We start from the raw sequence: 15,818 nt of genomic DNA on the forward strand, positions 1-15,818 counted from the left end.
TAACCAGTATGTCGAAGGCACCTTCAGGGAAAGGCGAGCAGTTCCAGATCCGTAGCTTGGAATGTTCTTTCTTCCCGGCTTCATCTATGTGTCTCCAACTCGTTCTTCCGATTTTGGTTCAAGTGTCACTTCCTGGAATAGTTAGAATTCTATCATAGTATTCTTTGTGATACTTGTAGAAGGTACAACTTATTCTTATGTTTGGAATTATCTGGATCACATGAATTATCTTTCTACATGTATTTTTGTTTAATATTGCATCGGCTGTGCTTACTACAGTGCTCGAGACTTGGTAATTTTTAAAGAATGAATAATGGACTGAAATAATTCAGGTCTAAGGAAATGAGAAGACTTAGGCTTCAGAAAAGCTAATTAACATGTTCACACACCAGTAAGAGACAAAAGAGATAAAAGATCTGAACTCAGGTCGATGCATTTATTTTCATTATTAGCTTTATTTGCTATTATTGGTTTCTTTGTTCATGAAAATGAAAGTTATGTGTAGATTATTTTCAAAATCACTCAATTCTTCCATTACAAACCGGTGTTTGTTTTGTAGAACGTAAGGGCACTCAGAATAAAAGGCACAGAAACAGAACGTCGTGTTGGGAAGGGCAGCAGGGCACTAGTCTCCTACTTCTTCGCTAACTAGCTTTGTGACTTTGGGCTGGTAAACCTCCCTGCCCACAAAGGCTACACGGACAGTAAGTAAAGCTGCGCAGGCCCTAAAAAGACATCTAGGGCAAATCTTTTACTTTACAGGTGAGAGAGACAAATGGGCTTGTGAAATTCATGACGTGGCAGAGCCCTATGGCCAGCTGCTGACCCTAGTGCTGCGTGGCCCGAGTCACCCCGCCCCTCCCTGAACAAACACCTGCCCAGCGCGCCGGGCAGCACCCAGCAGACGTGCTTCTCGGTCGTGTGCCTAGTATTGATTACTGCCCCTCTTCCGCTCTAACATTTTTCACCCGACCACGCTTTAAATGGCCTTTAGATTCACAGTTAATGTGGGGAAAGCTTGCTGTCAGTCACCGAGTGGCGAGAGCGGGTCGCAGCCGGCCCCAAGGTGGCGACCTAGGAGGGCAGCGGCCTGGGACCGCGGGCGCGCCTCCCGATAATCCCATAATCCCGGTGCCGGGCGAGCCAGAGGGCGAGGCTGCGGCTTCGGGACGCGACGCCTCTGGCCTGCCGGTGACCCCACGACTAGGCTGCGGGAGGAAACTTTCTGTGCATTTGGATCCGAGGCGTGCTGGCCGGAGGTCCCCCACTATCATCTCCACCCGGGTTTATCCTTCTTTCCAAGTCTCCCGTTGCCGGGAGAGAGATGTTTCTACCTCACAGACGGCTGTTCCCGAGGGGGGTACTGCCACCATTACTGCTGGCCTAGAGTCCCCGGAGGCGGCCTTTCCCCGCCCCCGGCCTCACCCCCCGGCCTGAGCCGGTGGCCCCAAGGCCGGCGGGGTCAAGATCCTAGCGGAGCCGGGCAAAGCCCGGCCCCGGAGCTGCCACCCGACGCCGCTGGGCGGGCACCGGCCAATAGGCACGAAGCATACACGGGCCCCCGCCAATCAGCGCCCGCCTTATTCCTGCGTGCGGCCGGCCGGCGCGCTCCCCGTCCCCCGCCCGGCGCTAGTAGTCGCGGCTGTGGCTGTAGCGGCCGCCTGAGCCGACCCGGGCCTGGGCACCGGCCCCCACTGGCGCCGTCCGCTTTCTCCTGTCGTCTTCACTGAGGATGAGTCCCTGCGCGGCTGCGCGTCGACCCCGCGGAGACCACCGGCGCACTTTCAACTAGCGACTGGTGAGGCGGGCTCGGCGCTGCCCGGCCGCATCCCCTCGCCCAGGGGCGGTGGGAGAGGAGTCGCCCTCCGGAGGGGGCCGGGACCGTGGACGCCGGCGGCTCGGCGGCCCCTGGAGGGGGGCGGCCCGGGGAGCCCTGGCTGCGCGCTGGGCGAGCCAAGTGGCCTCGCTCCCTGCCGCCGCCTCCCTCCCGCCCCCCTCGGCTAATGAATGGCGGGTCCCGGCGGCCGTCTACGTTGCAGTCCTGCTGGACACGCCCTCTGACCGCTGCGCCTCCCCAGCGCCGCTAGTGGTCTGGTGTTGGTCCTCTTGGAACCTCGGATTTGAAGCGGTCCCGATGCACCACCCATGTCCCTTGTCCCCTCGGTGGAGTCCCAAGTTTGAGTTGGAGAGACTGACCCTGGGAAAGCTGGGTTAGAGTAGGGGAGACTTGACTAGGGGGTGGGCTGAGTTAGGGTCGGGGAGGCTGACTTTGGGGGAGGCTGGGTTAGAGTAGGGGAGACATGACGGGGTGGGGGGCTGGGTTAGGGTCGGGGAGGCTGACTGGGGCGGTGGGGCCTTGGTTAGAGTAGGAGAGACTGACCCTGCGGGGGCTGGGTTAGGGTCAGGGAGGCTGACTGGTGGGGGCTGGGTTAGGGTCAGAGAGACTCACGCTGGAGGCGGGGGGTTGGGCTAAGGTCGGGGAGACCAGCGGAGGGCAGCAGGAAGTTAGGTGGAAATAGACTGCTGTGTGGGAAGAGCTGGTGCTTTTGGGGGGGACAGAAAGAGAACGAGAGTTGTCAGAGTCCAAAAGTTTAGCTCCGCTTTGAGTGAGGCAAACCTAGGCCACCCCTCACTCCTGTTTTCCAACGTAATTCCTGAGACTTCTGGGTGTTTTAAGCAGAGATTGATGTAGCGCCTTCTCACTCGCGCCTTGAGGTGGGGCATTTGAATTGATCAGAAATACTGAAAGGTGGGACTCGCGGGAGTGTTGTTTCCATACCCACCGCGTGCTGCAGATTCAAAGGCTCCATAGCACCTTTCTGATAATTCCTCTTCTTTTTCTATTTCGAGTCTTTGATTTTTGTTTTAGAAACTGAAGTAGAAGAAGATAGAAGGAACTGTTTTCTAGAAAGAATTACATCACAGATGTTTGCAGAAACTTTAGTCGCACCAGAGTTTACTTGGACATTTTTACAAATGGCTGTGTTCCGTTTTTTAAATTAACTTATGGGAAAGACTTTTAGTATGCTAAATTCCAAGTAAAGCACTTACAACATTTTTAAAAACTCTTAACAGTGCTTCTGAAACTTAAAAAACTATAGATCATTAACGAACGTATCTATTAAATAAAGGAGCTCTGTATTAATTGGTTCCTTATTATAAACAATACAAAATTTACTATCATAGATAGGGCAGTAATTCTTTTCCACATCTATTGCAAAACTGGGTATTTCACTGGTAAAATATTGAGCTAAAGTTTCCATATCTTGTACCCAGAGAATATTTGAGAAAACATTAGAATATTACATAGTATTGATGAGGCTAAATTATTAATTTTCTAAAGTAGTAAGTGCTGTGTTTTAAAACTGTTGTGAACTATTTTTAGGACTTACAGAGGAAGTTTTAAAATTCTTTATGAGTCACTATATTTTGTAGCTTGTAACAGTGGTTTTAATTTAACACAGAAACAAGTTTATACAGAAGTTATCTTGGTTTTAGAGAGCACTTTAAAAAACCCTACTTACCAAGTTCATATAATCTTTTGTGAGAAATGTAAACTATTGTAGCATTTTCCCCTCTCACCTCCCTTGCATGGCTTAAAATCTTTGTGTGTAGGCAAGATATACACCTATAAGGCAGGTTATTACTGTCATTTTTGCAAATGAAAAAAATTGAGGATTAGGGATTTTAAGTTCCTTGTCCAGGGTTTTTTTTAGACGTTAGGGTAGGAATAAAATTCTTATGACTACAAGGAAGGATAATTTTTTCTACTACACTATACTACTTGTCACTGAAGATTTCCTCATTACATATTGCGAGAGCAGTTTGGTAGAGTGGAATGGGTAGAATGCAGCATACTTTTCTATCAGTGTGATTTTGCATAGGCTGCTTAAATTTTCTCATCAGTTTCTTCATTGTAAAAAGAAGGTTGATATTTACAGGGGCAATAAAGAGGCCGACATGAATAAATTAGTTAACTTATGTGGAGCATTATGCTAATGGTGTGAACATTCAAAAGATGGTAGGAATTGGGTGGCGCCTGTGGCTCAAAGGTGTAGGGCGCTGGCCCCATATGCCAGAGGTGACAGGTTCAAACCCAGCCCCAGCAAAAAAACAGACAAACAAACAAAAAACTGCAAAAGATGGTAGGAATTATATTTGTAAGCCACGGGGCAGTGGTAGCCTTGTAAAAATTCAGCGCCTGTGGCTCAAAGGAGTGAGGCCCCGGCCCCATATGCCAGAGGTGGCAGGTTCAAATTCAAATTCAAATTTTGGCCCTGGACAAAAAAAAAAAAAAAAAATTCAGGTGAAAAGCATTCCAACCAGAAAGGCCTCTAGTATAGTTTTTTTGTCCTTTTTACCATTATGTCTCTTTCCCTTCTTTTTTCTTAACTTTTGCTGGGTACTTACTTAATGAGTGAATAGTCTCATTTAATTTTCCAAAAAAGTCAGGAGGTAAATAGTTGTTAATCCCCTTTATACACTTGAGAAAACTGAAACACTGAGAAATTAAGTGATCAAGCCTGGGGTGATTTAGCCAGTTAGTGGTGTACCTGGGTTACTGGTTCAGATATTCTGAGTTAAGAATCTGAACTTTACCCATGCTGCATGAATTTGTAGGCCTGTTATCCTGTTCCCGAGGTCAAAGGCTTTCTTCACATGTGAGACAGAGGTACTGGTTCATTTTGGTTTTCAGTATATTAGAAATAGCAGGGTCATATTTGTGTTTTAGGAAGATACTGTGCATTAACCAAGGATAAGAAGAAGGATGGTGAGTTCTTGTTCAGGGGTGACTTTGGCTAAAGCCTTTGTGGTGGTCCAGTCTTCAGGATTGAAACATTGCCTGTAGCTACCTACCTTCTTACAACTCCATTTCCTATAGTGAAACTTTCACTATAATTTTTGTTTCTTGTTATGTTTAGGTTTGTTTTGCTTTTCTGATTTCCAAAATGTTTTAGCCCTAACTCTTCTTCCTAGGTGCACTAGCTGGCATCCAGGCCAGAAACTTGGGAGTTACTGCTGTGATTTGTCGATTTAAAGTCCTAAATATGTGTTTGAATTATTCACGTTTTTATCTCTAAGGAAAGGCACATAAGGTTGTTCAAAATCTGTACCATGCTTGTGTATATTTTAGGCCTCCTTTCTGTCTTGTGAATTACTCAGAATTTTCAGAATGGACAAAAGTGATTGTAGAGCTTTTCTCTTTACTATGTTCTCTGCCGTGAATGTGCTCCTACGCTGCATGCAGGCTGAGTCTGTGTTCCTGCTCCTCCCGTAGGACGTGGTCGTGTCTGTACCCTCCTGTCCACCCCCGTGCCTGTGTGTCACTGTTTTATCTTGACTCTTCTATTAAGCTGAGACCCTTTGATGACAGAGACAGTGCACTAAATAATACATTTTGTTCAGCCAATACTTGTAAAAGTAGCTGTGCATCTGCTTAAATGCATATTATCCATGAACCTGTATTTTATTTAAAATATTTAGGTCCTATTTAGTTTTGTATTCCTAATGCTTTGTGACCTGTGGATGTGCTGGGGAAGGCAGTGCAGAGTGGCAGAAATGCCATGGACTTTATCATTAAATAGATTCAGGTTTGAATTCTAACCCCTTTTACTAGTGGTTTTATTTGGGTGGTTTACTTAGCCTGCTTGTGATATAAATTATCCAGTATGTATTAGATAGTCTATAAATATTTATTCCCTTTGCTTTTATCCCCTTCAGTAAGCATTTTTTGAATGCATAGAGAGATGAAAGGGATTGGAACTATCCAAGGAGAATTAAGTAGGAGAAAAAGAGGACCGGGCCAGAGAAGCCCAGCCTTTGAAGGTCGGGGAGAGGACGGTGCTCTGGGACGGAGCCGAGAGAGCGCTCCCATGCTCACAAGCCTCCTGAGTGACTTCTTGCCCTTTCAGGATTCCTTTAGGGAATGTGGTGTTAAAAACATACAAGTAGGGAAGACAGATAAGATAAGAATTGAGAATATCCAAAAGTTTTTGGTAATTTGGAGAACACTAGGAACTTTAGTGAGGGATGATTTTGTTGGAAAAGTATGCAATTTGCAGTGAGATTGATGCTCAAACATGAATTTGGAGACTAAAATTTACTACCTTTTTGTTAATAAAGAAATAGTAGCAATGAAAACTATTACAATAGAACAGTAGAACCTCTGTAAGTTGACCACGGAAGGGGCTGCAACTGGTCAGCACATGGAGGTGGTCGATGTGAGGAACAAGGCCTACTGTACTGGGGTGCATGTGGGGTGCATGTCTGGTTGAGCAGGGGTCCTCAAACTTTTTAAATGGGGGGTCAGTTCACTGTCCCTTAGACCATTGGAGAGCCGGACTGCAGGCCCCAGAATGAGTCGGCTGCTAAGCAGGACAGGCAGCGGTGGAAAAACACCCGGCAGGCCAGATAATGTCCTAGGTGGGCTGCATGTGGCCCGTGGGCCATAGTTTTGAGGACGCCTGATTTAAGGGGGTGGTGGGTGTAGGGAGCTGGTTAACTTGGAGGCTCTCCTGGATTGGTGAATGCACATTTGGTGTCAGGACCATGCTAGGGTGTCTCATTCATCTTTACAGTTACCCTGTAAGGTTGGTGTCATCTCTTTTTCTAAATGAAGGAATGAGGACTTGGAGAAATTATGCAGTCTTTTTCAGAGTTACATAACTGGTAACAGCCAGCATTGTTATATTTAAATCCAAATATGTAGAACTCTAAGAAATCCTAGCTCTTAATCACATCCATATTCGTGTTCATAGTATTCTGCGTGTGCTTCTCTTTATCTGTGGCAGTATGACTTTTATGTTTGTTATTCTCGCCCCTTAAATGTTTAGATTGTATATACTAATTAAGGAGATTTCTTCTATCTTCTTTCTTTCTTGTAAGGTTTGAATGGTTCATTAAACAAATGGTTCCTTTCAGGTATTATGCATACACTGAAAACACAAAGATGGTAACTTCGGAGCCTCTAAAGAGTGAATTAAGTACATGTGACCATTTTGCCATGTATAATAGTCCCCCTTTATCCTCCCATGACACTTTCTGTGACACCCAGTGGATGCCTCACCCGTCTGATAGTGCCCACCCTGTATGTACACACATTTTTCAATTTGATAAGTGGGACGGCTGCTAAGTGACTGAGAGGCGGGTGGGTGCACCATGTGGATTGCTGGACAAGTGAGTTGTTCACGTCCCGGGTGGTCCAGTGCAGGGTGGGATGAGATTTCTTCACCCTATTCAGAATAGACATATTTAGCACTTAGGAATTGTTTGCTTGTGGAATTTTTCGTTTAATATTTTCAGACTCTGGTTGACTGTGGGTAGCTGAACCCATGGAAAGCAAAACTGGCCAATGGGGGACTACGGTCTTATGTTTTCCACTTTTAACATTTCAAAGTTCTGGAGGCTTTGTTGCCTTTTCCTTTTTCCACCAGCTACCTCTTTTTTGTTTATTTCTTTTCTTTGCTTTTTGGTCAAATCTTTTTTTAATTTTTTACATTACAGTTGTAGCCAGGATTATCCACTCCAGTCCCTGGGCAGAGGTGCCCCTCAGGTAGCACTGCCTGTGCCTGTGAGTCGCCAGCCAGTCAGTGGCCTCAACTCCAGGCTTTGACACCACATCAACATTTTAAGGGGGAATGATTTTTTTTTTTTTTTTTTGGAAATAGAATATCTCTCTGTTGCCGAGGCTGGAGTACAGTGGTACAGTCAGCTCACTGTGCCTGCAGCTCCTGGGCTCGAGAGATCTTCCTGTCTCATCCTCCAGAGTAGCTAGGACTACAGTCATATACCACCATGCTGGGCTAATTTTGTCTTTTTTCTTTTTGTAGAGATGGAGTCTTGCTATGTTGCCCAGGCTGAGTTTGAATTCCTGCCTTAAGCGATCCTTCCATCTTGGCTTCCCAAGTGCTGGGATGCTAGGTGTGAGCCCCGTGCCTGGCAGGGATGATATTTATAAGGATTGTATCAAATTGCAAAATGTATAGATGAGTAGAAACAGACCCAGAAATAGGAGGGATTAGGAATCTCCTAGCTCAATGCTCTCACTTCCAGATGGAGATAACAGACTAGTCAACAACAGAAAACTTGTTAGAGCTCAGACATTTAACTCTCAATGTGGTTTGCTTTGGGAATGGGAAATTGGAGAATTTCATATCTATGTGTTATGCATAGAAATGTCCCTTTCACATACAATAAATTCATATGTGTCCCTCTGAATAGTCTGTAATGGCTTTTCCCTGGTCTCAAAAAATGAATATTAGGGAAAGTTTTTCTTTGTCTTTACAATTTTAAATGTAGCTTTTAAACCATATTAATCTTTTTTCTGACTTTTGAATTTCTGATCATACCTAGAAAGGCCTTTAGTACTGTGTGATTATGAAGGAATCTCCTTTGTTTTTATCAAGTGCTCTCTGGTTTCATTTGTGTTATTTGCCTTTGAACCACCTAGAAAGTATTTGACCTAAGGTATACAGTAGTGACTGCATACAGTAAGTGACTGAAGCTTTTCTCTGGGTAACGCTCTAGTAGTTTTGATGCCTTTTGTTTAATAGTCCCCTCTTCCTGCACGGAAGCACCTCTAGGCTGAGAGAATAAGAGCACAGTGTCCTGCACCCGGTAGAGACTCTGAGGGCACAGTGCCCCACAGTCGGTTAGAGTCCCTGACGGCACAATGCCCCACAGTTGGTAGAGAACGTGACGGCACAATGCCCCACAGTTGGTAGAGACCCTGAGGGCACAGTGCCCTGTTGCTGTAAGGGTCTCACAGAAAAAGCGATGTCACAGAGAATAAGCACGCTTATTGAAATTGTGCTTCAATAAATAAAGGTGACCATCTACTCACTCAGGCAAAATTGCGAGCTTCTTTATTTGTAGTTGGTTATGTAGGGAATTTTGTACATGTGTACAATACAGCAATGACCTCATTGATCCCTTTAAACATCATGTGACTACCTTGTGATTAGCTTCCGATAATCCAAACGTATACCCTTTGACATAACCCTCTGCATATAACCCAGTTTAACATAACTTAATGGAGAACATGTTGTCAGCCATTACTTCTTTGTTCTTATCAGACAATGCCTGAGGCTAGGAAGGAACAAGGTAGATTGAATACCTGCCCTTGCTGACCTTGCCTTTTGGAGGCTGTTACTCCATATCTTTAAGCAAGGCATAAACAAACTTCTAGGGCATGCAGAAATTTGTGTGCAAACCTCTGCCACCATGTGGGCCTTAAGTCAGGGGGTTTTTGCTGGAGCCTTTTATAAGGAATTTTCAGGCTGGACTTCCCAAAAGCCTTTCATGAGCCCAGGTTTCATTTGTGGCATTAGATACCTGTATGCATTGGGTAAATTCCTCTTCTTTTGAGGTCCCTGAGCACATTTCCATTCCCGGACCGGTCAGCAAGCGACCTTCATCACTTAACCACAGATTAGGAAAGGTTACTGATGGGTATCTGGCCAGTTTTCCAAAGGGCTTTTTCATTGGCCTTACATAGTCAACCTTAATTCCTTAATGTAGTTGGAAATGCTGTTCCAGCCAAAGCCTTGGTCATGTTAGGCCCGCACCTAACCTGGCCATATGGGATACTGCGTCAGTTTCTCACAAGTATGCCTGCACAAAGTCTTTTCACTGCTCTCTCAAACAGCTTTTTTGGCCAGAGGCATATAGGCATTTTGCTCTTGGTAGAGACCCTGACGGCACAGTGCTCCACAGTCCGTAGAGACCATAACCCAGGACAGTATTGGTTGTTGCTGTCGTGGTGATGATGATGGTGATACGGTTTTAGGTGGTAAAGATTTGGGATAGGATTCTTATGAAAATGATAGGGTAAAGTGTGTTTATAGCTGGTGGTGACATCATAGTAGATAGAGTGTAAAAATACCAGGAGAGAAGGAGTGAAGGTCCAGAAGGGAAGAGGTCCACTACAGAGAACAAAAAACAGGTTGACCTTCATGTGAGTGTGGGAAGAAGGTTAAGGATGGCTGATGTAAATATAAGTACTGTGAACTTGAAAAGTTGATAGGCTTTTTAAAAATAGAAATTAAGGACAGTTGAATATGGAGGTAGCTGTATTGTAAAGTACTTGCTGGAATGAGAGGTGGGTTTTGTATTTTTACTTTCTCTTTCTCTCTCTTACAGGTCACCCTTGCAATCATGGATATTTAAAAGAGACAGACGGTGTGGAGGGGGAGTTCCCCTCCTCACTCCCCCTTGGTGCTTGACTGCAGGAATAATTTGAAAACTGTGGAATTTTTTTTAAAATGAAGAGCTTGTATTTGATAAGAACTTTATAGAGCTATTTGTAATTTTTTTGATTAACGTGCCAAACATTGTATAAAGATATATAGTTTTATACTGTTGTCACAAAGATTTAAATTATACACAGAATCCTAAAAAGGTCATTTATTCTCTGTAATTCTTCCTGAATAGCACTTTTGTGTCCTGGCTTTTTTATTTTTAAGATTAGTCTTAACTGACAATTCTGAGGCAGTAAGCAGTGTAAAGACAGTTAGGATGAATTCTTCCATCCCTGACTGCACCTCCAAGTGTCACTCCCTGAAACACGCTTTGGACGTCCTTTCTGTGGTGACAAAGGGGAGTGAGAAGCAGATTAAGGCCTTCCTCTCCAGCCACTGTTGCAACGCTGCCACTGTCAAGGATGCCTTTGGCAGGAACGCCCTGCACCTGGTCTCCTCCTGTGGGAAGAGGGGTGTGCTGGACTGGCTCATTGAGAGGGGAGTGGACCCGCTGGTGAAGGACAAGGAGTCAGGGTGGACGGCACTGCACAGAAGCATTTTTTACGGACACATCGACTGTGTCTGGTCTCTGTTAAAGGTAGGTGCCATGTGGAACTGTTACTTAGCTAGGCGTATGTTTTTCTTAGTCATCTTCATACACCCCACGCGTTTTCCAGGAAGGATTTACATTTGTTCTTAACATTTGTTTGCAGTCTCTTATGCTGTAATTCATCTTGGAATTAAAATGCCATGTATTCTTTTCATTTAAATGTTTTATGATGTAAAATTTTAAACATATGTCAAAGTGAACTTTGGCAAATTTGGTGTTATATGTACATTTCATATTTAAAAATAAATCCCAGACATTTTACCATTTAATCAGTCCTATATATTGTTAGAAGAAAAACTTTAGACAAAATAAATTTAATAGAATTTGTTTGAGCAAAGCACACTTCACGAATGGGCAGCACTAGAAGCTGGAAGTTGGAGAGCTGGGCAGCCTGGGCAGGAGAGAGGGAGTGCTGTGTCTGGTGGTGGGAGGCGTCACAGCGTAGCTGGCACTGTCTGACTGGGAAGCCTGTAGTTTCGCTGTACAGTTTACTTTGGGCAGACCTCTGCCTGTGTAGAAGCTTAAAGTGCTAGAACTGCCCCAGTTTAATACATCTCAGTTAAAAATTGTTAGCAGTATCTTTTAGTATTTTTTTTAAAGTGGTATATTCTTAAATGACTATATCATTACTACCTTAAGGGGTGCTAAGTTTTGAACACTGCTTGGAGACTGTGTTTGTGAGTAGTACGTTTGTGTCTTGTTTAGCTGAGGTAAAGTGGTTAGCGTTCTAAAGAAGCTGATGATTAAAATCAGCTTAGTTTCTGTGAGATGTCCCATCCAGTAGATTAGATTTGTTGTACTGAATATTGAAGTAATGATGTGTTCTGAGGTATACCCTAATGTCCTTTCAGTAGTGAAGCAAATTTTGTAACTCATGACTATGAGTTTTAAATTTAACAATTGTCTTTTGTATAGGCATTTTGTTATGTTGTGAAAGACCCAGAAAAGAACAGAGCAGTTTCTTTCCTCTAGGAACTTGTAGTCAAATTAGGAAATGTCTGCATCTAAGTTTGACTTAAAAATTATTTACGTGGTGGCTTTTATGTAGTACCATTTACTGATTGAAATAATTTCCATTATACATATTTTCTTTCTTTCTCTTTTCTCCTTTCTTCTCTTTCTACTAAACTGTCTAGGTCTAGTACTCACTGAGTCATCTTGGACAAGCAACTGAGTCTTGAATCTCAGTTTTATTTTTAAGAAGAGAATGATAATAGTACCTTTCTCATTATTCCCCCCAGGGAGTATCAGTGAAGAAATAGCTATTAGGGAGGGTACCTAGCCAGTTTGTCCAAAAGCACCCTGCTGGTAAAGCTTAAAGACCAGACCTGGAAGAAGGAGAGGGGAATGTATTCCTCTTTTATCCCACTGGAAATTATTGTACAGGCTTAGGATATCCTCTTTCTTTTGATCCTGACTCTTTTGGCAGGATATGGGCATAAACTCATTCTACTTAGTTCATAACCAGTCTGGAAAGATGAGTAGCTCAGGACTTTGCTTACCCGGTGATGCCGTCTTGGCTCACCTGTCCCCACCCTCAGCTGTGGGGTCCAGGGGGTGCCGGCTTCTCGCAGCTCTTGGCAGTGTGTCTGCACCTGTCTCTGGCGTGAATTATGTGTCTCTTATTTTATGCCCTTGAGCTTTATGTCCATCAAAGACCAGCTGAAAGTGCCATCGAGTTAAGTCCCTGCGAGCTGCTCCTGTCCACTGGGGAAAGCGAGCCTGTGGCAAATGCTTGCATCTTGTGTTCCGTGACTGGACAGTTAATTCTTCTGTGATACCTGGTGTGGGCGCCCAGAACATCCTGGCAGGATGGCTCCCGAGTCTCCTCAGTGGCACTTGATACACACCCTCCGTGGGTCTCTCCTCCTCCCTTGGTTTGCTTCCTGGTCCCTTCCTGCTACTGCTTTCTGGGGTCTCTTCCCAAGGAAATTACTGACCTGTGCATCCTTACCTTACTCTCTGCTTTGGAGGAAGACAGTCAAAACAAACAACAGTGGTTTTCTGTGTTTCTTGACAGCTGTCTCCAACAGCGTCAGTGGGGCTTGGTGGTGGAACCAGCTGTGCGTGAAGTCTTTCTGCTCCTGACAGAGCAGGAGCTGGAGCAGGAGTTGATTTTTAAATAAGTGGGATAACTATACAAATGGTCTTTGTACCTTAAGAGTTTAAGGTAAACATTAGAAATTGTGAGAGTCCATCTGGGAGGTCTAAAGACAAAACACCCAGCCCTACTCCTCTGTGCAGTTGGGGCTGCTTAGGGGGTACAGATGTATGTTGTTTTAACAGGGCCCAGTTGGTAGATCAAAATTCAGGGCGAATTATGAAACTGGAGAAATAAATTCTCTAGGGAGCTAAGTTTCTGGGTTTTCATTTGTCAGTTTCATGTCTTAGAACACTCTACCCCTGAATCTACCCTTTCTACTCTCACAAGGATCAAGCTCAGTTCTCTCACGTGGAGTTATTATATCTAACTAGTTTTGAAAATAGTAGGCAATGTACAATTTTATATTTATTAAGATATTGATGATGGCTTCTTTATTTTTTGAGACAGTCTCTCTCTGTCACCCCAGCTAGAGTGGTGTCTTCATGGCTCACTGTAACCTCAAACTCCAGGGCTCAAGCCATTCTCCTGCATGCCACTGTGCTTGGCTCATTTTTTTCTATTTTTGGTAGAGACTGAGTGTTGCTCTTGCTCAGGCTGGTTTTGAACTCCTGAGCTCAAGTGATCCTTACATCCTGGCCTACCAGAGTGCTAGGACTACAGGACTGAGCCACCAAGCCAGCCTGATCACTTCTGATTTGTGTTTTACTTGTTAGTTCACTAACTTGACTATGTTTCTTTTGCAGTTTTTGGCCAGGGCTTGGTTCGAACCCACCACCTCCGGCATATGGGGCCAGCGCCCTACTCCTTTGAGCCACAGGCAGTGCCCAGCTTCACTATGTTTTGATAGCCTTTGTGAAATCAGATACTGTAACCATCTTGAGCACAGTAAAGTTAAAATTGGTTTAGGTTATTAGGAATTCCGTGTGGCAAGACTAACCCAGATAGAATATTCCAGCATGTCACCATTAGAATTTAAAACCTTCCTCGATCATTTCAGCCTATAACTAACGACCCAAGTAAACTGTGTATGTAGGTAGGCAGTAATGATTTGCACCAGTTAAAATAGATAAAGTCAAAATGAATGTTGAAAGTCTTATTAAACAGTTAGGAAACATTAAAAGTTATTCTTAATAAGAAATACATTTTCTATTTCAACAACTATAATGAAGTATCAATAATTTGAATTGAACATTGCTCCTCCCTGCTCCCCCCAGTTATGTTTAAAAAGACAGAAAGTAGCTGATGGGGATGGGGTGGACCAACTCAGGTTTGAATTGGGATATAAAAAAATTACAAATCACTTTAAATTTCTACTTAAAGCACACTCATGTACACATACACTGAAGTTTTTTTTAGATATAATCTATATGTGATTTGCAAGAGATCACAGTTAATGCTATAAAAACTTTAGAAAGATAAGAAAATATGTATGACAGAAAAGGAAATAATAGAATGTAATTGTCTTAATTATCAGTAATAGAATTCAAGGCAAAAAGAGATGAGACATAGGTGGTCATGTTATAAAGAGCAAATCATACTATAAATACGGTACTACCACTGTCTGGAGATCTTGAAAGCCGTTCCCTGTAAAGATGGAGAGTTGGTGCCCGTGTGCACGCCCCACAGACACAGGCAGAGAGTGGGGGCCTGGTGGGCAGCGGACCTGGCTCACTGTGGAGGACTTTCACATCTACTTAATTGTTATTTAAAACGTTACTAACTTTATCTTTTCACATTGTCTGGTCCTTCCTCATTCCACCAAGAATTGGATGTTCGATTTCTCTTAGTTATTTTCCTCTGTGTATGAGAGAAAGATGTGGGAGAGTAGGAGAAATAATTGTTATTAAGTGTTTATTTTTTAATGCATTTATGGGCTTGATTACCTGAGTTGTTGATATGTAAGAATAGGAAATTACTGAATATGGATAACTTGATATTTTTTTCTTTTTTTTAGCATGGTGTTAGTCTGTACATTCAAGATAAAGAAGGCTTGTCAGCTTTGGATCTTATAATGAAGGATAGACCTACCCATGTGGTATTCAAGAGTACTGGTAAGAAAATTTCATAAATATAGTCCGTTAAGCTTAGAAAATTTTAATGAAACTTTGTTCTTATTAAAATAGCAAGGAAGGGGTGGTGCCTGTGGCTCAAAGGAGAAGGCGCTGGCCCCATATGCTAGAGGTGGTGGGTTCAAACCCAGCCCTGGCCAAAAACCGCAAAAAACAAACAAACAAACAAAACCCCCCAAAAAATAGCAAGGAAGATTTGTTTGTGGTTATCAGCAAAGAACTTTTACTTTGGTACATGCTGGATGGTATCTTTGGTTTTCTATTCTGGGCACTTTGTTTTATTTTGCATTTTATAATTTCAGTCCATATTTATGTCTTTGAGAGTAAAAATGAAACTGAAATGGGAAGGTAGTGAGAATTGTAACTGGCATACAGTAATTGATGTCCATCTAGAAAGTAACATGGGCATTGGAGGAGGAGGAGGAGGAGGAAGGAATGGAAATGGTTGTTCTCTTATACCTGCTTTCTCATTTCCCTTGTTCCTTTAATTTGTTTGCTCTTTGAGTGTTTGAAGTGGGAATTGGCAGAAAAGGAGCCGAGATCTCACTGGGGCACTGTGTGGCGTGCATTTAGCTGGCACTGAGCAGGCTGAGTTAGGGCCCAGTCTCCACACTTGCTTCTGCCTTGGGCGCTGCGTTGCAGGGAACAGATGTATGGTTTCACTCCAGGACTTCATCAGTCTTCTATTATAAAATAAAAATCAGGAGTTCAGCTGTGATTACGGTGTACCCCAGTGTAACAGGAGTTCAGCTGTGATTACGGTGTACCCCAGTTTAACAGGAGTTCAGCTGTGATTA

The 15,818-nt window shown here is 43.6% G+C and overlaps 1 protein-coding gene across 7 annotated transcripts in view; it reads left to right on the top strand.

Moving 5' to 3' along the window:
- Window positions 1-1,636: 1,636 nt before the first annotated feature.
- The window catches only part of IBTK (inhibitor of Bruton tyrosine kinase), an 82,019-nt gene continuing 67,837 nt past the window's right edge, over window positions 1,637-15,818 (top strand). For 5 of the 7 annotated variants that reach the window (XM_023517257.1, XM_023517261.1, XM_003796731.3 and 2 more), the window contains exons 1-3: window positions 1,637-1,798; window positions 10,141-10,836; window positions 14,907-15,003. In XM_023517257.1, the coding sequence (XP_023373025.1) occupies window positions 10,516-10,836; window positions 14,907-15,003 (418 nt within the window). In that variant the 5' untranslated portion in view covers window positions 1,637-1,798; window positions 10,141-10,515. Of the gene's footprint in view, window positions 1,799-2,475; window positions 2,716-4,356; window positions 4,772-10,140; window positions 10,837-14,906; window positions 15,004-15,818 lie in introns of those variants that run through there. The other 2 variants (XM_023517258.1, XM_023517259.1) reach the window with 2 other exon arrangements.

This window comes from Otolemur garnettii, unplaced genomic scaffold (genome assembly GCF_000181295.1).
Source record: "Otolemur garnettii isolate 467f Iridium unplaced genomic scaffold, OtoGar3 scaffold00107, whole genome shotgun sequence".
In the NCBI taxonomy this organism is placed as follows: Eukaryota; Metazoa; Chordata; class Mammalia; order Primates; family Galagidae; genus Otolemur; species Otolemur garnettii.